The sequence below is a fragment of the Grosmannia clavigera genome (genome assembly GCF_000143105.1).
Source record: "Grosmannia clavigera kw1407 unplaced genomic scaffold GCSC_160, whole genome shotgun sequence".
Taxonomy (NCBI): Eukaryota; Fungi; Ascomycota; class Sordariomycetes; order Ophiostomatales; family Ophiostomataceae; genus Leptographium; species Leptographium clavigerum.
The window spans coordinates 46,694-65,944 of record NW_014040779.1 but is presented as its reverse complement, the minus strand read 5'-3'; the positions used below and the strand labels follow the sequence as shown (position 1 = coordinate 65,944).

General features: G+C 52.5%; 6 protein-coding genes across 6 annotated transcripts; 3 read left to right on the top strand and 3 right to left on the bottom strand.

The window, feature by feature from the left end:
• Positions 1-533: 533 nt before the first annotated feature.
• CMQ_4985 (aminoalcoholphosphotransferase) lies at positions 534-2,093 on the top strand (the record flags this gene model as incomplete). Its single annotated transcript, XM_014315921.1, has 3 exons — positions 534-841; positions 913-1,055; positions 1,147-2,093. 3 exons carry the CDS (start codon positions 534-536, stop codon positions 2,091-2,093), a joined length of 1,398 nt encoding a protein of 465 aa, XP_014171396.1.
• Positions 2,094-2,817: 724 nt separating this feature from the next.
• CMQ_4918 (bzip transcription factor) lies at positions 2,818-4,431 on the bottom strand (the record flags this gene model as incomplete). Its single annotated transcript, XM_014315854.1, has 3 exons — positions 2,818-3,364; positions 3,479-3,882; positions 4,312-4,431. 3 exons carry the CDS (start codon positions 4,429-4,431, stop codon positions 2,818-2,820), a joined length of 1,071 nt encoding a protein of 356 aa, XP_014171329.1.
• Positions 4,432-8,334: 3,903 nt separating this feature from the next.
• Positions 8,335-10,281, top strand: CMQ_5001 (uncharacterized protein; the record flags this gene model as incomplete). The annotated part of the gene is made up of 1 exon (XM_014315937.1): positions 8,335-10,281. One exon carries the CDS (start codon positions 8,335-8,337, stop codon positions 10,279-10,281), a length of 1,947 nt encoding a protein of 648 aa, XP_014171412.1.
• Positions 10,282-11,293: 1,012 nt separating this feature from the next.
• On the top strand, positions 11,294-14,827 carry CMQ_4956 (tetracycline transporter; the record flags this gene model as incomplete). The annotated part of the gene is made up of 4 exons (XM_014315892.1): positions 11,294-11,366; positions 11,434-12,161; positions 13,469-13,662; positions 13,735-14,827. 4 exons carry the CDS (start codon positions 11,294-11,296, stop codon positions 14,825-14,827), a joined length of 2,088 nt encoding a protein of 695 aa, XP_014171367.1.
• A 558-nt stretch (positions 14,828-15,385) lies between these two features.
• Positions 15,386-16,720, bottom strand: CMQ_5058 (phosphopantothenate-cysteine ligase; the record flags this gene model as incomplete). Its single annotated transcript, XM_014315994.1, has 5 exons — positions 15,386-15,767; positions 15,832-15,941; positions 15,995-16,274; positions 16,342-16,472; positions 16,541-16,720. The coding sequence occupies 5 exons, from the start codon at positions 16,718-16,720 to the stop codon at positions 15,386-15,388; spliced, it is 1,083 nt and encodes a 360-aa protein (XP_014171469.1).
• Positions 16,721-17,857: 1,137 nt separating this feature from the next.
• Positions 17,858-18,853, bottom strand: CMQ_4983 (phosphoadenosine phosphosulfate reductase; the record flags this gene model as incomplete). The annotated part of the gene is made up of 1 exon (XM_014315919.1): positions 17,858-18,853. The coding sequence occupies one exon, from the start codon at positions 18,851-18,853 to the stop codon at positions 17,858-17,860; it is 996 nt and encodes a 331-aa protein (XP_014171394.1).
• Between the last annotated feature and the right edge of the window lie 398 nt (positions 18,854-19,251).

Genomic DNA, 19,251 nt, shown 5'->3' with positions numbered 1-19,251 from the left:
CAAGCAGGAAAATGAAACGAGAGGACGACAGCGTCTGTGATTGGTTCTTCAGGAACACCATCTATCTCGGTCAAATGTCATCCAGTCCTTTGGAGATGGCTTCCAAACTCGCTCTTCTCTATATACCGATTCTATCACGTGTTCACCCTGTATTAGATAATCCCGCAAAACTTTGAAAAGGCGGGCAGAATGACGTGTCTGGCCAATCCTCAATCAAATGCAAAGCGAAGCCCTCGGTTAAAATCCAGCTCTGCACGGCCGGGTGATCAGAACACCCTAATGGAAGGGTACTGCCACCAACGTTTTCTTTTATCTTCTCCTAGTGACCTATCTTCAGTTTCCCAGCCGCCCGTCTAATCGCATTGTTTGGAGCTCCGCTTCTCTTTCCCCTCCAACACGGCAGCATTGGTTTTTTTATCGCGTGTTATTTTTTATCGAATTTTGTGGAAGCTGTTCAAACGTTTAGGCACACTGGAGTCGACTCGACCCAGAGACTACGAGCACACTTTAGGCCAATCATCCAGGAAGCAAACATGGTCTACCTACGACAAGATTCCCTTCGAGGGCTCGATCTGTACAAGTACTCGGGTGTTGACCACAGTCTAACATCCAAATACATCCTTAAGCCGTTCTACAACAATGTAGTGCTTCCTTGTTTCCCAATGAGCATGGCACCCAATCTCATCACGCTCTCTGGGTTTATGTTTATAGTCTTCAATCTGTTCACGCTACTGTGGTACAACCCATCACTCGCTCAAGACTGCCCGCCCTGGACCTACTATAGCTGGGCTATAGGTCTATTTTTGTACCAGACTTTCGATGCCGTCGATGGAGCACAAGCGTAAGTGTTTGAGCTGCAGCCGTCGAATCGGATAGCAGTACAGCTAGGGGCAAGGGAACTGACAGCTCTAGGCGGCGAACGCACCAAAGCAGTCCGCTGGGCGAACTCTTTGATCACGGCGTTGACGCACTAAATACGTCTCTTGAGGTCCTGCTTTTCGCTGGCTCGCAGAATTTGGGCCATGGCTGGAGGACAGTGGCAGTGTTGTTTGCATGTACGTGCGAGGGTTTCCAAATTCTCAGAGGCGGTCAATCATTGCCTTCCACTCTGGATTGGGTTGTTGTCCTTGCTAATTTAATTGCCAGCCCTCATGACGTTTTACGTGCAGACCTGGGAGGAGTACCATACCCACACACTGACGCTTGGCTTCGTTAACGGACCAGTTGAGGGCATTCTTATTCTTGTCTCGGTATATGCTCTCACGGGCTACCTCGGTGGCGCTTCCTTTTGGCAACAACCTATGCTTGCCACGTTGGCAGCTCCGGATAGCGTACTGGATCTTCTTCCGCCTGTGGTCCGCGACCTATCTTTTACCGACTGGTACTTGGTGCAGGGCAGCCTTGTTCTTGTGTACAACACGGCCGAGTCGGCACGAACGGCAATTGGCGTTTGGACCAAAGAAAACAGGGAAGCCAAGAACAAAAAGAGCTACCGTGAACATCCAATCCTCGGCCTCATACCCTTCTTTGTGACCTGGATCTTGGTCGTGGCATATCTGGCACTGCGGCCAGAAATTCTACATGCTCACCTGGTACCGTTTGTGCTCTTCGTGGGAATTGTCAATGCTTACTCTGTAGGCCAGATGATTACGGCCCATGTGACACACATGTCCTTTCCTTACCACAACGTGTTGCTTCTACCGCTAGCCTGGGGTGTTGTGGATTCACTCGGCCCGGTGCTCCAGCACCTAGAGCCAACCGTGGCGCTGATGCTTTTTGGGCCCGGCCAACCCCCAGCAGCCTTTATTCTGGGCTGGCCTAGTGTTCTTGGCGACGGTGTTTATCAGGTTGCATTTATGTTCTGCATGTTGGGAACAGCTATCGGCGTGTATGGCTCCTTTGTTGTCGACGTCATTGTCACCATCTGTGACTATTTGGATATCTGGTGTCTCACCATCAAGCATCCATATATCGAGGGAGCTGAGGCCGAGAAGAAGGCGGCAGGGAAAACCAACGGCAATGTGAGCAACGGGAACCTGGCAGCATGCACAACCGCCACAGCCGTTCCCGATGCGGCGACTCGGCGAACATAGAAAGCGAGCTAGGCAGCGTGTCTGCTTTGACAACTTGACCCCGCTTTCTTCGATATACTCGGCCCAAAGTCAAGCGGCCCTATTTACTGTTGTTCTCATGTCCCCTCGCTCTTGGATTGCACGTTTTCAGCCGATTATTCCCCGCAGAACAAAAACTACAGTCCATACGGATATGGAATGGGCCTCTTCAGCACACACAGATTGCATCACAGCCCTTGGATTTGGTGTCGTCTTGGTTCCTATATAGCACTAGAGGGCGTTCGGTGTAAATCGGGAGGCCTGAGAGTACGAGCTTCAAGAAACAATTATAGCCATCGGTTAGTGAACGGCACTTTAGGCACAACACATTTATACAAATAGAGCATAACATAATCAGTGTCCGGTTTTGCCTGGGTCCTCGCGCCCTTTTAACGGTCGGCTTGTTTCACCTATATATGCGATTATGCCTCTCAGTAAATGCATCTTGTATGCAATTGGTGTGCGTCTTTGCTAGACGTGATGAATATGTGTTACCTCGCCCAACCAGCCCCAACCAGCGATCCAGAACAGGTAAATGAGCTTCAAGTTGCAACCGAACAACCCGTATGATTAAGAGGCGCTAAAAAGAGCAAAAATACTAAATAAAGAGAAATCAACCCTCGCATTCCCTTTGGACTAAGAGCCATTCACCGAGCCAAACGCCTGAATTCTCCGGTATTCCTTCGTAACCAACTGGTTGAGCCGCTCAGAGCAGCGAATCACTGCCACTACCAACACTCTGCTCGATAGCAGCAATAATCGCGCGTTCTTCAAAAACTGGACCTTGACCATCGCACTTGGCCTGGTGTTTGAGCCGGTTGCTGATGTCGGCCACGTCGACAAGCCCGCGTTTATAAAGAGAGTGGCTTATGATGAGATCCCACGTTGCGCCAGCGGCAAGGAGACGCTCACCCGCGTCAGACGTAGCTATGCGATGGCTCGGTAGCTTGTTGTCGTGGTTGGCTAGTAAATCGGTGTAGAAATCGGTGGGATTGTAGGTCATCGGACCCGCGGTCAGAGGCGCATTGCGGGAAACAGCGTGGTCACTACCCGGGGAGCCTCCCGCTGTGATAGCGGCAGCCTGCAACGACGACGTTGCCCGCAGTATCTCGTTTTCCGTGCTGACCTTTTGCAAATCTTGCTTCAACCTCTCGTTTTCTGTGGCTGTTCGTTGCTGGGCTGCCTCGAGAGAAGCCAGCTTAGCCTCGAGGTCCTTGACATGGCGTTCTTTTCGTTCACGAAAAGCCCGTTGCCTATAAAACCAAAGTGGAATAGAGTCAGTAGGGTAACAGAGGTAAACAAGTAGCATATCTCTGATGACTCGAACAGCAGGGGTAAAGGAGACAATGAAGGGAGGTAAGACATACGCAGCCCGATTCTGTGCCTTGCGGCGGGATTGAGCAGGGGTCAACTCATCCTCGTCAGAGTTGGAGCCAGCTCTCCGGCTCTGCTCCTGCTGTTGAGCCTGTTGTGCAGCGACGTCATCGGCGGGCTCGGTCTTGGTAAAGGACAGGGCATCAACAGGGCGGTGTGGATCGAGCGTTATGGTAGGCAGGGCGGCCGCGGCCGCGGCAGGTGCATGCGGTGGTGGATGTCGGGACAAGAGGGACTGTGGCTGGAGCGAAGGCTGACTGTTTCGAATGGTGCCTGAAAGCTGATGTTGATCCGGCGGAGTTGGAGGACCGGGGAAAACGTCCGGTTGAGTGGCAAATTGAGCAGCGTAGCCGTCGAAGTGTTGGAATTGGTCGTTAGGGAAATCCGGAAATCCCTCCTATGTAATACCGTATGAGTAATGGATGCAATCAGCGGACGGCAACCGGAAACGGCGAGGTGTGCCAGGATGTATTCGCATTCTTGTTCATAGTCTCCCTCTCAACTGGCATCATCTCTTCATGCCACGTGTGGGTCGTCTGCCGTGCTGACAGCAATATTGTAGCCCGCACAACGCCTTGCAGCTGATCATGCTGCTTGCAAATTGCTTCCAAAGCAAGGCCTAATGCGCGGAGTGGGTACGGTGTAGGACGTAGGAAGCAGAAGCCAGCCGTAGTACAAAAAGAGGGAGACTTCTCACCTCAGGGCCATCTGCCGTTTCGGAAGGTTTCGGAAGGTTTCTTCAATAGTCGCACCGTCCGTCCAGAAGCAGAAGCAGCATGATAAAAATCGACTATTCGCACAAGGACAAGAAAAGTGCCACACTCACCGGCGGAGATGTCCTGTTGTAATCCTCAGAATTGGAGTGGGACGGCGTCAGCGGGGGGATTCCGATGAACTGCTGCTGAAAGGGCTGGCCGCCAGCGAAGAAGGCGTGGGTGAACTCCATGAGAGTAACGGTGGGCGCGGGTTAAAACGCGTATATGGGCAAAGTGATGGTGTCGCAAAGGCACGATTGCGATAAATCGAAACTCGACCAGCTAGGGAGAAAAGGAGGGGAGAAAAGGCAGAAAAAAAGCGAGCGGTAGCAACGGCTAAGAAAAAGCTTAGGGGCTTAGGGGAGGCTCGGCTACAGCTGGCTCGCTCATGCACAAACGTCAGGCGTAGAGCAATACAGGGCCGTTTGAGTGGGGGTGGGCTGTGCTAACTGAACAGCTCGTATCGTAAATACTAGAAGCCTCCGGATGCTAGAGCGCCGAACGCGCACTACTCGGACAAGGAGGAGAGATCTCGATTGGGTTTAGAAGAGTTGTCATGCAACGGAATCCAGTGCAGCACAAAAACGTGTCATTAGCATATACTAACTATCTCAGCCGCCGAGGCTGTCTTCCATCCGTCGCCGTCATAGCCGATATAGGAGCCACTTGTCCCGACTAGCCCCGGTGGGTTAGTTATTGCATCCTGGGATTACATAGCATGTTGAGAGCCGACGGCGCTAAAATGCGGAGGTGGCTTACCACACCAGACTACTCGAACTCTCGCCATGATAGGCTACAGCTATGCACAGAAAGATTGTGATATAAGCGGTTGCTCTGCAGACTGAGGCCTTCTGCGTCTTACTAACAGGCGAGGCTGGTATCTTACTTTAAACGGCGGCGCTCTACTCCGTATATCATGTTGTCTAAGCCGGACGAGGGTTTCAAACCAACTTTATTTAATGAACACGTTTCAATGCCCATTGGACGACGACAGACGCTCGGTTGGCCGCAATCATGTCCCGCCTCTGGATATCGTCCCGCTTTAGTAGCCCATGTGTGTCGGAACTGCACTTGGGTGCTTTTTGAGCACAGCTTCCGTCAACGGCATAATCCCGGAAAATGCTAGTGCCAGAAACGGCGACAACGAAATGCTTGATCTTAATAGATAGTATTTATCTTCGCCCTCCTGAAATGGCGAGTTCGATATTGGGGGATCGTGCCATCGGGGTCTGGCCTTTGCCTATTGCCCGAGAAGGGGGCTGGCACACTGGAGGCTTGGCTCGATGAGCTCCCTGTGGCCAGCTCTCTATTGGGAAGCCAACAATATAAGACATAACATGATGCACAATGAGTTGTCTATCTCACCACTAGGGTTTTCTCTGAGGCTTCTCGCGTCCCTTGTTCCAGTGCTATCGGGCCTTGGCCGAGAATGGTTTAAGTTGATAATTTGATTGCAGATTAGCGTCTGCGTTGGCGATGCGACTGTTCAGGCCGAGTCTACAGTACGTTTTACAGTACGGTCTCGACTGTATCCAGCTCACTCGTATCCTTCTTGTGCCCTTTCTTTTTTCGGGCCATATGTTTTAGCGGTCGGTGTCTGAAGCCCCCCGAATAGACCTGGGCAGAAGCAAATACGATATACGACATCTTACACTCAGCAGGCCGTCGGCTAGCCAATAAGCCAGGTCAGCGACTACATAGTAAAGCAACGGCATGTTGTGCCCGGCAACGACAAAGTATCGTCGATGTGTGGAGAGACACGGATGATTGGTACGAGTAGGGCCTCGTCGGTTACCGAAACTAGAATAAATGAATCTCATGAAAATTGACTTCGGCAGCACCGGGTGGGTCTACATCTCCGCCTCCATCGTCTTATGCAGGAGGCTGCATTTGCTTAAGAGAGCAAGCGGGGTTAGCGAGGCCAGAGTTTTGTCAATCCCAAGACAGTTGTGTTGTCATGTATTTTACATAAATGGTAAGATGCCGGCCGGCAAGAAAGACTCTTTTCTCTTGTTTCAAACCAGACTCTGCATCTAGAGCGGGAAACAAGGGAGCTAAGGAATGTGCAATGGCGTTATACGTTGTTAGTTAATACCGTCCAGCCGCCCTTGCGAGCTCATGCGCGGCCTGGATGGAAATGCGAGCAACAACAAACGTCGCTGTGCAACAAGCATGGGCTTCTTACATTTACGAGTTCTTTGCATTCCAGGGGTGCCACATGGCTTAAGATGAAGCTGAGAGAGCCGTGTACTCCGTAGACATGCGATAGGGCCTGCAGGAACTGGAACTCAGTACACAAAGGTTCTTCCCCGGCTCTGCTAACCCGTTTGTTTTTGTTCTGATTCGATCGCCACCTTTCAATGCAGGGATGCGGACAGACACTTGGCAGCCTGTACAAGTGCGGTGCAAGGAGCCCCTTCCCCCCAAAAACCAGCCTCACGGTAAATAGGGGCGCGCAGCAGTGGGCCAGCATGTGCTTGGAAGAGAGCCACAGCGCAGGCTTTGGTTTGTTTCAAAGTATCTTACAAGTATCAGACGTTGAGCTGGAAGCAGATAGCAACCAAGACTTTACGTTGTACTCCATACTCCGTATCTTGCAATCGGATGCACAGACCGCCATGTTGCTGTCTCGGCGGGTTGGGAGGGCCTCATTTTTCCAAGTTTTTCACAGCGTTGCTTGCTGATGTTGCATCGAACACTTGTCGTTGCCAGTTCTGCTTCTCATTGCCGCAACACGCCCGAAAGCCCGTACTCCGTACTATGTACACTGTGCAAGGTAGCGACACTCCAGGTCCCCCCACCCGTACGGGCTCATACCAACCTAGCACTGTACCCCACTAGTTTCACTGCCCCGCCACGTCTTCGCGTTTTACAGTGTTGAGATGCGCGATCCTCCATGAGCTCTACGAGTACGACGTACTCATACGAGTATTTCCGCCACGTCCCTTACATACGGGGTAGCACCTCGCACGGGTTAACGGAGTCTGACATCTACGAATACGCGCGACCGGATGCACGCTCGGCACTCGGTCAAGACGGAATCTTTGAACAGCCGATCACAGCCCGTTCTCCTAAGCATTAAAGGGGTGTTCTTCAACGATGCATGTGTTGTCCCACGACTGTGCGCAGCTCAGCCACAGCAGTCCCCACGGCTCCGTATAGCTCTGGCCGATATGTTTTTTTTTAGCCGCTCTCTCTGCTTGTTTTTCCTCTCTTACGAAATATTTTTGTCCTGGCTACGAGTACTCGCACGAGCAGCGCAAGGAGCAACGGCTCCCTCATATCTGAGAGTCACAATCCCCACCCAACTTCGCCTCTTGGCCTCCACCTTGTCTTGAAGGCCCACACGCACTGCCCTTACTATCCTTGGTTTGACCTTGCGCGTACCAGTCTCAGAAGAAGACCCGCCCGGACGGTGGGCCCGGCATTAAAGCCCAGATCGACCGGGTCGCCAGGGATGGCGAGAACCTCCAGTCCACAGAAGCTGGGACCACACAAGAATCCCTGCTGCAGCATGGACTCCTCGCTCGATAGCGGAGGGGCAGGCGGAGACAGGGAGACAGGGAAGTCAGAAGTCGGATTGCCACATGTCAGGCAAGGGAACATTGGCACTTATGGTTTCCCTCCCTGGGACACGGGTGCAGGAACCTGCATTCCTGCTGTCGTCTCTGTTTACATTGCCATATGTACAGTGTATGCGCCCTCCGTTCCTGCAGGCCAGATGCTGCAAGATTGATACATGTGTGGAGTGGAGGCTACGCATAGGAGGCAGGCTTGTTTGTTTTTCTGTCTGACCTGCCGCTTTTGCAACTTAAGACATTGGCTCCTCTCAGGAAGCCTTCCTAGACGATCTCGAATCTGGGCACCCTCCTCTCCTTCTCCATTTTAACCTTTTCAATCCCCTGTTTTAAGGTGGCCAGCATCTGCTCCCGCCCGCTCTCGAACTCTTTATTCTATGTTGCCCTTCTCCCAAATTGTATCGGCAGGTCCAGGTTCGGTGTGAGTCAAGCTGTCCTTGTCTCCACATCAGCTTCCTTTGCTTCGCTCTTCCATACGCCAACACTACTTCGCACCTCTAGTCAGCAAAGCTCAACATGCAGCATACCCAGACAGCCGACAAGGCACACCGTCGATACGCTGTATCTTCAGGTGCTGTCTCGGCATTGTGCATAGCTCAGCAGGATGGTCGCACGACCGATATCGCGGAGCGCAGTATCGTCCCTGGCAGCCTCAGCCGGCCACAATCGCGATCCATCCGTCCCCAAACTCCTGCCGAGCACACCTGCAACGGTTGGGATTCATGGTGGGAGGCGGGAACACTCAATGGCACGAAAGGGTACCCAAGCATGGCGAGGGAAGGCATCATGCCTCCGATGGTGAGGCGAGGCAGTGAAAGCAGTGTCAGCTCTGCCACATCGTCCAGCACCCCTCCGACCGATCGCGCGTATTCGTGGTCGACATCCACTACGCCTGGATCTGCATCGCCAACTTCGCCTCCTCATGATGAACTGCTTGTTAAGCTGCTCCAACCCGAACGAACGTCGTCGCTGACGGCATTTGACGCACATGCGGTAACATCCCCGACAAAGGCATCACAGGCCCCGGTTTCCTGTCGAGTGTCGAGATCGAGTCATATCCTGTCTCGGTCCATTTCCACTCGCTTTCACAACACCCCTATCAAGTCGCCGGTGCCCGAGGAAGAGGAGCACTCCGGACGTCATTATGTGCAGCCCTCCCAGGAGACAAAGCCGGAAACCGGGTGCGCTCCTTCTCTTTTTTGTGCAGCTTCTCAGATTGTCTCTATGGAGTCTCCTTTGCATCAGCGGAGGCAGCAAAGGCAGCAAAGACTGGCTACGTACTCGCCTTTCCCACAACCCCAGAAGGCAAAGCTCTCTCCATTACCTCCCCTACCGATCCAAGAGTGCCTGAGCCAGCAGCCCCAAATAGTGTCTCCGTCATCGACAACACCACGTCGGTCTTTGAATAAAGAAGCAACACGTTCGCTCCCCCAATTGCGAGATCTGGCCGCACCTCTTCCTGACTCCCTCCCTCCTCTGCCTCTCGTCCCAAACTTATCGCCCATGTTTCCCGCCAGCCCTGCAAACCTCGCTGCTTCGAGTCCAGCTGTATCGACAGGCCCGACCACCGGAACTGTCAAGGCGCCTCCCCCACATCCAACTATGCCGCCGCCTCCGCCTCCTCTACGAACAGAACGAGTGCCCGCAAAGGATGTGACCAGAGAAGGAATACACTCATCTTCGCGGGATAGCAAGTATACCTCACAACAGCCGCAGCAGCCACTGCCTGACAGATGGGAAGAGGAGCGTCGACGCCATAAACAGCTCCTGCGCCACTTCCCACAGCAACCGGAAAAGCAAGGCGAGCGGCTGAAAATGTCAAGGACGCACAAATCGCTGGGAAACCTACGTGCTCGGTCTCGCGCCCACTCAACGCCGTCTGCATGTGACACCGTAGTCACAACATCTTCTGGTATCATTTACGCGTCTAGTACTGGACGTAATGAACCGAGAGCTTCGAAGCACTCAAAATCGAAGTCCTTGTGGGAGAACACTGGGCGTCTAGACGAGCCGTTACCTCCTACTCCGCAGCCTGACGCCCCTCATGTGTCCATATTCGAGGACGACTCAGATGATGAAGGTGATACGGTGCGTCAGTTTGTTCGCAATCTGTTCACGCGACGTACCCGAAGCAGTGAGATACCAACCCTCGGGTATGGCACCCATGAAAGCATCGCAAATCCACACGCTGGCTTCAAAGATTCCGCCACTACTAAAGCCATAGACTATAATAACCACAACACGTGGAAGAAGAACCACAGCACGTCTTCGTCCTACTCTACGGCTGCTGCGGCTGCTGCAAATCTAGCCAGTCTTTCCGCAATCACTGCTGCATCTAGCGGTGGCGATATAGGCAGTGGCCTCGATGTCGAGTACCAGCCGGACTCGCCCCGAACATCTAGTGACCACACACGACAGCGTGGTCCGCTGTTGACCCGTATGTTTGTTCGGCGGAGCCATTGAGTGGCTACTGCCGTCCATCGCTTTCAGTTGTTTTATTCAACCCCTCGATTGGTCACGACAGCATATTACGGCGCCGGGACGGTTCATTGGTTTTTACGCAGGCAGCATGAACGATATGGGAACATGTGCTGCCCGTAATTTTTCAGATTCTACGATAACACGCTTGTGATTCTTTGGTCTCCGTTAACGAGGTTCTGTATTAATGATGACTATGAGATGAGTAGCGGAGGTGGCGGCTAAAACCAAACGTGTGTTTCTTTCGGAGCTCAGTGTCTACTTATAAAAAGATGCCCACATACGGAGTGCTGAGCTGAAAAAAGGACAGAGCGACGTATAAGTCGGGCCTGACTCACATCACTGATTCTTTTTTTTTTGTGAAGTACTCCGTACAGCGTCCTGGGAAAATACTCCTGAAATTTTTTTTTTTTTTTGACTGTATATGCGAGGGAGGCAGCGGCTGGAACATGACCACCGGTTTGGTGAGACAACGCTCGGACTTACTTCGTGTCTGTATTATGTCGTTTACTCCGTACGTCGACCGGCTGTCATGTATCTTACACAATAGAACACTCAACGTCATATGAGCAAATAGCAGTTTGTAAGCACGGGTAAAAACCCCTTCGTTATCTAGTTTCAAGATTATATGCGGGCTTTCGGTGAGATGTAGATTCGGCAAACTGAGAATCGCTGGATCAGTCGTTGACTAGACGCATTAGAGAATCTTAGCATTTTCCGTACGTTTTCTACTTGTCGCCATTCTCGCCTCTGCTCTCCCTTGGATCTCCCAAGGGAGCTCTCCCTTTGCATATAGGCAGTTTAAAGTCGAATAAAGCCTCAGATGAAGCATGTAGCCGAGCTAAATCTGGGCAGGTTTAGAGTCTGGTGACGCGACATCACGTGTCTGTCAATTCACCAGTCATGTGACATCAGTTTCGTGTTCCGATAAGCAGTTGTTCCTTTCGTATCTCGTTGACCTTTCCCTGTGCTGCAAGAGAGCTTGTAAGTCGAAAATATGCCGAAGGAGCGAAACTACAACCCCGTCGCGGCACAGCGAAAGGCTGATAAAGCCAAAGACATCAGAAAGGGTAAGTCTTCCAATTGTAGCACAAGAATCCATGCTCTGGACTGATGATAGGTCGGTCTTGTTCACAGGAAAGGCGGAAGCGACGGCAGCACGCAATGAGCGGTTGGCAAAGAAGAACCCCGAAAGAATTCGGAAGCAGATCGAAGACTATAATAAAATAACAGGCGGCGGTGGAAAGCTGACAAGTCACGATACACAAGTGCTGGAAGGCCTGGAAAAGGAACTGAAAGCGGTAACCAAAGCGCGGGAAGCGTTAGGAGAAAGGGCACCAACGTTTGGTCGGACTGGCGGGGGTCCAGATCGTGGACACGGCCATGGAGATGTGCTAGGGAAGAGGAGAAGATACGATGGCGAAGAGAGCAGTACCGACGACGATGTGCCAGAAGACGTGCGAAGCATCCCCCTGCCCCGCGACACACCGCCCCCGATTCCGAAGGAAATCCTCGACAAATGGTATGCCAAGCGGCGGGCAAAGCGGAATGCAAACAAGGAGCCTCTAGGCGAGAGCCGCGGAAAGGGTCGAGGCAATGGCCATGATGAGACAGGCCAGGAAGCGGCGTCGGCCAACCCCCGTACTACGCTTGCCAAACCGCAAGCGAAGCCAGTCGAGGTCAAGGCTGTGTATGAAGCAAAGCCGGTTCTCAGAGACCTGCACAAGGAAGCTGTGACTGCATTTGTGCCTGCGGTAGTGCAACGAAAGCTCGACAAGATACGCGGCAAAGGCGGAACTCTTCTAGAGCCGGAAGAAGCTGACCGGTTGGAAAAGGAGGGCTACTTACATCCCTCTGGATCTGCTGTACGTGATGCAAGCGTCAGTAGGATCGCAACTACGAACACAGAAAGGGTACAGGGGAAACATCCAGGTGAATCCCCGACCACGATGGTTTCAAGGCCTCGCGAGGTCACTATTGAAGATGTGGATGACGAGGAAGGGTGAAGGAATATGCCAATGTGATGTTTTATCAGTTTCGAGCAACAAGAGAGCCCTGCATATTGCAGAGACCGTCTTGGACATCAGCACCTATCATTCCTCAATGTGATATTACGGACCTTGGTGTCACACTGCAAAAAAAGACCAGGACGTATCGAGAACGTGCCAGCCAACGACGACTCTAACGGCCAGAAGTCACAGGAGCCGGTAGAGTTGTTGTGTCTGTATGCTACACAGGGGTGATAGACGGAATCGCCCAACTCCATCGTGTCTCTGTCGTTAGTCAGCGCGACACGAGGCCCAACGACGGCGGAGATCAAGGGTAAAGCCGCCGCACCGTTGACAGGTTCGTCGTCATGCACGATCGACCTTCTACTTGAAAGCATGCTAGTGCGGCTTTTGCCGGAGACAATGTGGCCTGGCAAGGTCGTGTCATTTGCGAGTACTCCGTACTCCGTAGCTTGCGCTGAGTTCTATTCTTAGTTCGTGCTTCTACGCGAATTGCCCCTCCTGCCTTCTGCAGCATAGCGGGACAGCAAAGTCGGGATTGTCTCGGCAGCCCGTGTCGATCTGGCAAGCAAAAGCAACCGTTGGATGTGCGAAGTGTATAGAACCGGTAGCTGACATTCTAGTAAGCATAAACGTAAATAGCGGCCTTCATGCCTTCGAACGAGTACAAAAATAGAGTTTTGATCAGCAGAAGTGCTCGTGTTCCCATAGGTCGTGCTGCTTCGGGAAGGTGTCCTTTACCACCATGACAATTGGTATTGAAACACGGTGGCCATAAGACCGTCGCATGGTATTAGTCAGTAACGGCAGACAAAGCGCGACACTAGACAGACTGCTGCAGCCAGATAGAACAAACAACCAAACAAGTATTCGAGCAATTGAACTTTGGGAATGCTGCTACCGGCCTCAGTTTAGGATTTCTCTCCGTTCAGCTTACCATTTCTGTTTCTGTTTTTCTCCATACCTGATCTGTCTGCGACGTTTCCTTGGCTGTTCTCAATCCTTCTCTGAAGCCTGCTCATCCATCGTAGGTACAAGCGTAAGTGATGGCAGGCCCGGTCGATGCGGCGACGCGAAAGAAGGTCTTGAAGGTTATCGTCGTTTCGCTTCTTCTTGATTTGGTATGTTGAACTTCTCATTTCTTTCTGACCACCCGACATCAGCTAACGGCCAGCCAGGTATCCTTCACTTTCATCCTTCCTCTGTTTCCCAGCCTGCTCGAGTTCTATCGCCAAAAGCCCACGCAGTTATCTACCGTTTTCGACTATCTAAATGCGTACAAGGCATCGTTTGCACGGCCTATCGACTCTCGTTATGATGTTGTGCTGCTGGGCGGCGCACTAGGGAGCCTGTTTTCGTATGGTTCCCAACCCATAGAGACATAAGCAGAATGCTTGCCCGCAGAGCTAACGCTTATCGGGGTGTTCAGAATTCTGCAGGCCATTGCCTCCCCTGTCATCGGGCATCTTTCCGACCGCCATGGCAGGCGCACGGCACTGCTAGCTAGCATGGCTGGCAACATCATGTCGGTCTTGTTGTGGGTTATGGCTGTCGACTTCCGCACGTTCGTACTGTCACGCGTTGTCGGTGGCTTATCCGAGGGCAACGTGCAGATGGCCATGGCTATCGCGACCGACATATCAGACGATGCCAGCCGCGGCTCGACCATGGCTCTCATCGGAGTATGCTTTTCCGTGGCTTTCACATTTGGGCCTGCACTCGGCGCTTGGCTGAGTTCTATCGATACATTCAAAGCAAACCCGTTCGCTATCGCCGCTGGCTTCTCCCTATGTCTGATCGTCACTGAGACCGTCTACCTTTACAACTATCTGCCGGAGACGCTGCCGGACAAGACCGAGAAAGCAGCAGACAAAAAGTTAGCGGGCAATGATGAGAGCGAAAAGGACGGCAAGTGGGCAGAGCAGAAGTCGCCGAGTCCGACTGTCACACGTACCAACTCCCATTTTGTGCTCAACCTGGTTCATTTTGCCTTTCTTCTTTTCTTTTCCGGCATGGAGTTCTCACTGCCATTCATGACGTTTGATCTGTTCGGCTACGGGTCAGCTAAGAACGGCCGCCTGCTCGGTTTTGTAGGGTTGGTGGCCTCGGTACTTCAGGGTGGCGTCACACGACGCCTACCTCCCCTGCTATCCATACGCATCGGAGTGCTTTCTTGTCTAGCCGCTTTCTTATTGCTGGGCAGTCTCACTACGACTGTGATCCTTTACCTGGCCGCTGCGTGTCTTGCTGCCACATCTGCCACCGTCGTCACTGGCCTCAATGCTCTCAGTAGCTTCGAGGCTCATTCTAGCGAACGAGGCAGCAAGCTCGGTGCCTTGCGTTCATGGGGCCAGGTAGGACGGGCTCTTGGACCAATCCTCTTTACTACTGTATACTGGTGGGCCGGTCGTACAGTTGCCTATGGTGCAGGCGCCATTGGAATTACTGCTGTCGGCGCTCTGGTCTTCTTTGCACTCAAGTCACCTACACAATCCCAGGACCCCAGGAAAAAGACGCAATAGATACGAAACGAGGGGGGACACGTTTTGTTCAAGCACAAGGTACGCTTAGCCCCATCTATATTGCTATTGCGCGACTGCGGTGCCCTTGAGCTGCACTTTATGGATGATGTGGCGTTGCGACATTGTGGCAGTTTGTACCAACATTGGGGAGGCGTTTGGCAAGAGAAGGCAGTTTCATGTAATGAGAAATATAGAATATCCGTGTCCAGGTGTCTTAATTGTCAGCAGAATCTGACCGCAGTCTTTGATGTGTTCAATTTTTGCGGATGGAAGTGCCGGTATGGTGGAATCACCATGTTGCAGAGTGTCCAGCAGCCTTTCCTATGACGTGCTTTATAGATGACCAAAATACTCGTATTGTTGTCGTGTCTGATTTAGCCTACGAAAAGTATGCAACAGCAGCCTTTGTAATGATTGCCGTCTTCGGCTTCTGCCGTTTATTTTCCTGGTCAAGATGTAGCGAGCACTTGGTGCAACGTCCCATTTCTTACCCCAAACACCTTGGTTACGTGGTGCATCCCGTATACACGGTGCCTGGTCAGGGATCTCTAAGTAGCTTTACACGACCCCCTCTGCTTTTGCCTTTTGCACGTGCTGGATGTGTTTGTCATGGAGAGAAACAACCTGAGGGACAATACGGCCCTCGATCTCGATGTTGGCAGCGAGATCCTTCTCGTTCAATCGGAGCCAATCGACGGCGTCAGGGGTCACGAACACCACCTCGTGCTTGCGCGTAGATAGTAGGTTGCCAATCACAAGGTTGTGCTGGTACCGGTCCAAAGCACCCTTTGCTTTGACAATAAGCAGTTGTGGGTCAGTCTCCAGCTTGAAAGAGATAACCATGCACTGCGGTGACCAATTGTCAACGAGGTTTTTAAGGAACTTGGGGACTGGGTCTAGATCAATGACGAGCCGCTTGCTTCTGGGGATGTTGGGAGACCTGTGCCGCAGTTAGATCGACTGCATCATACTACCGAGAGTACCACTGTGTTGGGGCTACATACGAATCAAAGTTGTCGAACGCCTCTTCCTCGTCTTCATTCCGGACCGCGGACTTTTCCGAATCCAATTGAATGTCGGTGCTCTGTATCTTATGTTCGGACATCCGCTCGGGCTGCAGAGCGTCAGTGTCCAGGAGGCAACCGAGAGCAGTTCGGAAAGACAAACAGGAAGGAAAAAGTCGGAGACGGCAGCGGCCAAGTAGAGCAGGCCGTTGGATCCGACACGGTGCATAGCGCGGCTGATAGCCCGCAATTCGAATAAGTAGTCGGTGATGGTAACGAAAGGCAGGGCCAACAAGCGATCACGAGCGGCACGGTAACGGCGCAAGACACACAGCAAGGCGGTAGCATCCTGGTCGCGAGCCCGGATGCCATGCTCATCTTCTGTCAAAAAATCCAAAAACCCGTCTGTTGCATGCGAATAATGCCGGCTGTACGGCTGAAGGCTAACAGCGGGAGGCCTGTCAGCCGGTACTGAAGCACTTGGGGAAGATCTGGCTGCGGACAGCCTACCTAAACTGCCGGTGCAGGAAAATCACAGCATAGTCGGCCTCGTCGTCCAAGAAGTACTCGGCGCTGGTGGCGCCACGCGTCCCGGCGGAAAAGTTATCGATAAAGCGTACTGTTTGCCTCTCAAGAGGCACCTAGAACGGGTCCCGTCAGTAGGGGTGCGAGGTGATCAAGATGCGATTGAGGGCCCGTGGTGTCGTACCGTGGTGCCTCCAGAAGTGACAAGAACCACGCGCCGGTTCGCCTTGGCATGCCTGTCAAGAAACTTGTTCACCAAGGTCATGTGCTCGTCTAGGCATTTCGGTGGTGGGTTGGAATTGAAATAGCGGTCCTCGTCCGAAAGGCTGACCGAAGCTGCCTCTTGTGAGCTAGACGGAGACATACTTGTAGGATATGTGGCGAAACAGATCGGAGACGGGGTGGGCCTGCAAGGTTAGCCAGATGGCCGAATGGAACTGCCGCGAGCTTGGCGATGCGATGCACATTACGAGCACCTACTGTCTAAGTGGCCTTGGCAGTATCCCGTGCCCGAGAAGCTTGGAGGCGACGGATATGGGTGTAGAGGTTCTGTGGAAGCGTCGACGATAGAAACCAGCTTTGCCCCGATAAGCGTGATAAGACAGAGTGACGCATCCGTTGTCTGCAACTGTTCTGTCCTGAAAAGAGGGGTATTACAGATACTAGTTCTAGGAAAATTTGGGGTGCTTTGGGGCAGAAGTCGCAGAATGCCCTTTTTCGTACGGCCGGGTCGCGATTTCAGCGTGCTGCCAGCTGCATGCCAATGTTCGGATACAAATGGACCATCCCTACGGTACAGAGGAAGTGCCTAGAAGCAGGAAGTCCTCTCTTGTTTGCGAGCTGACTCGTCACGTGCTCGCCGGCCCATGGGACAAGCATCTGCTTGGTCTCACGAGTTTACTGCCACGAACCGGTGGTCCCACTGTCCCATTCAGAGCCGTGGGACATATTCGAGTTCATGTGTCATCGATTGTGCGAGTCCACTCGTGTGTCCTCGTGAAATGCCTGTGAGTTCGAGTACTAGCTTCTCTAAAGCGTTGACTGAAATCGGCGATATATGCTCCTCTCCATTCCCTCGCTCGGGGTGCCCACCTACCAGTTGATAATGACGATCGCGACATCCCTGAGGTCGTTGCCGCAACGTACGACATACAGAAAGTTTGGATGGCACGGCTATTTATGGTCTCCTGCTTGACACGGCTTGGTTTAATGGCGACCAAAACCTGCGTGCATGAGCAGTATGTACTGACTTGCGATCGTGGATCACGTGAATTGACCCCTCGCGTAAAAGTATCTATGCTCTCCAAATCTATATTATCCATTTCCTTCTTTTCTCGTTTAAAGTCATCGCTTCCGATAAATACATCGCGTGCTCCATTTCCTAGGCAATATGATTCCTTGCATAAAACCTAGTCCGGCCTTTTCCAAAACGCCTAATGTTCAAAGGTGTGCAAGCTCTCTCGTTTCGTGCTGCTTCTGAGGTATCAAGCGCCAATAACAATTATGCAACCAGGTCTGCGGCGGGTTTAGCTGATAGCACCAAGCTGGCCTTCACAACAGGCTCTGCAAGAAACTTGTTGTATCTGGATTGCTTGTTGTGGATGCCGCATTCAGTCTTGTCGCGGCCCTTCCAGCGACCAGCACGCTCATCTTCACCCTCGCCTACGGGAACGGTTGAATGCCAGTCGCCGATGGATTTGTAGCCGCGGTCCAGCAATGCGTTGTAGGGAACATTGTGTTCTCGGACATACGCTTGGACCTGGCCGAAGGACCAGTTGGCCAATGGGTTGATCTTGAAGATGCCACGCTCGCCGTCCACCTCGATGATATCGAGCTGGCCACGCTGGCCGCCTTGCGAGCGACGACGGCCGGTCAGTACGGCCACAACGTCCAGGCGGTCGTACGCACGCTCTTGCGGTTCCACCTTGGCCAGGTAATCATACATCTCCTCCGACACCTCGTACAGGCGGCCGTACGTGGCCTCGAACTCGGCAGCCGTCTCGAAGCCATCCGGCTTGAAGGTGTGGATTGTCGAGCCTGGGTACCGGGCACGAACGCGGTCAACCAGGTCGTAGGTCTCTTGGAAATGGTATAGCGTGTCCAGGAATATAAGATCGATGCGTTGCGAGTTGTTGCTTTGGCCTTCCTGCTCCAGTTTGGACAGCATGTCAATTGTCACCAGGCCAGTCAAACCAAACGCTGTAGTCTGATACAGCCTGGGGAAGAAAATCTTGATGAAGCGAAGGACGTCCATCGGCTCCATGCTCTCCAGTTGCTTGTTCAGATGGCGCAAGTGTTCCGAGGTCAGGCTCACACGGGGGAGTCGTGCAGTGGACGAAGATGCGGACGAGGGACCTGAGCCATAACCAGACTCAACGGATGCAGCGTCGTCTGATTGCTTTGAGCTCTCGGCAGCCTCTAGGTGATTAGAGAGTGTGCTTAATGTCGGCACGAGCTGCGATGCCGACGGAAACTGGACGTGGGAGTCAACAGCCATAGTTGGTGTTGGTGTATGACTTGGTATGACTCGGTGGAAGAAAGATGACAAGAGACTTCAGGGTTAGGTAAGACTGGAAGCGTGGCCAGGCAGCGAGAGATGCCTGCGAGTATGTGACGAGATGGGCCGTTGTCACTAAAAAGAGGACGAAGAGCAGGTGAATATTGCAGACTGTCAACCGGGATAATTTTTTTCGAGAAAGAGTGCTTGAGACCTGGGATAGAGCCGAGAGAAAGGGACAGGGAAGAGAAAGTGGTTGGAGGGGGGGACAATGGGCTATATAAGGGTCGACTTGGCTGGAGACCAACGGCTACAGAGTATTATGGTATTGCCGGATGTCTGACGGCATTTGTATGGCATCGATTATAAAGCTGTCGTCCAGTCTAGAAGGCTTCAGT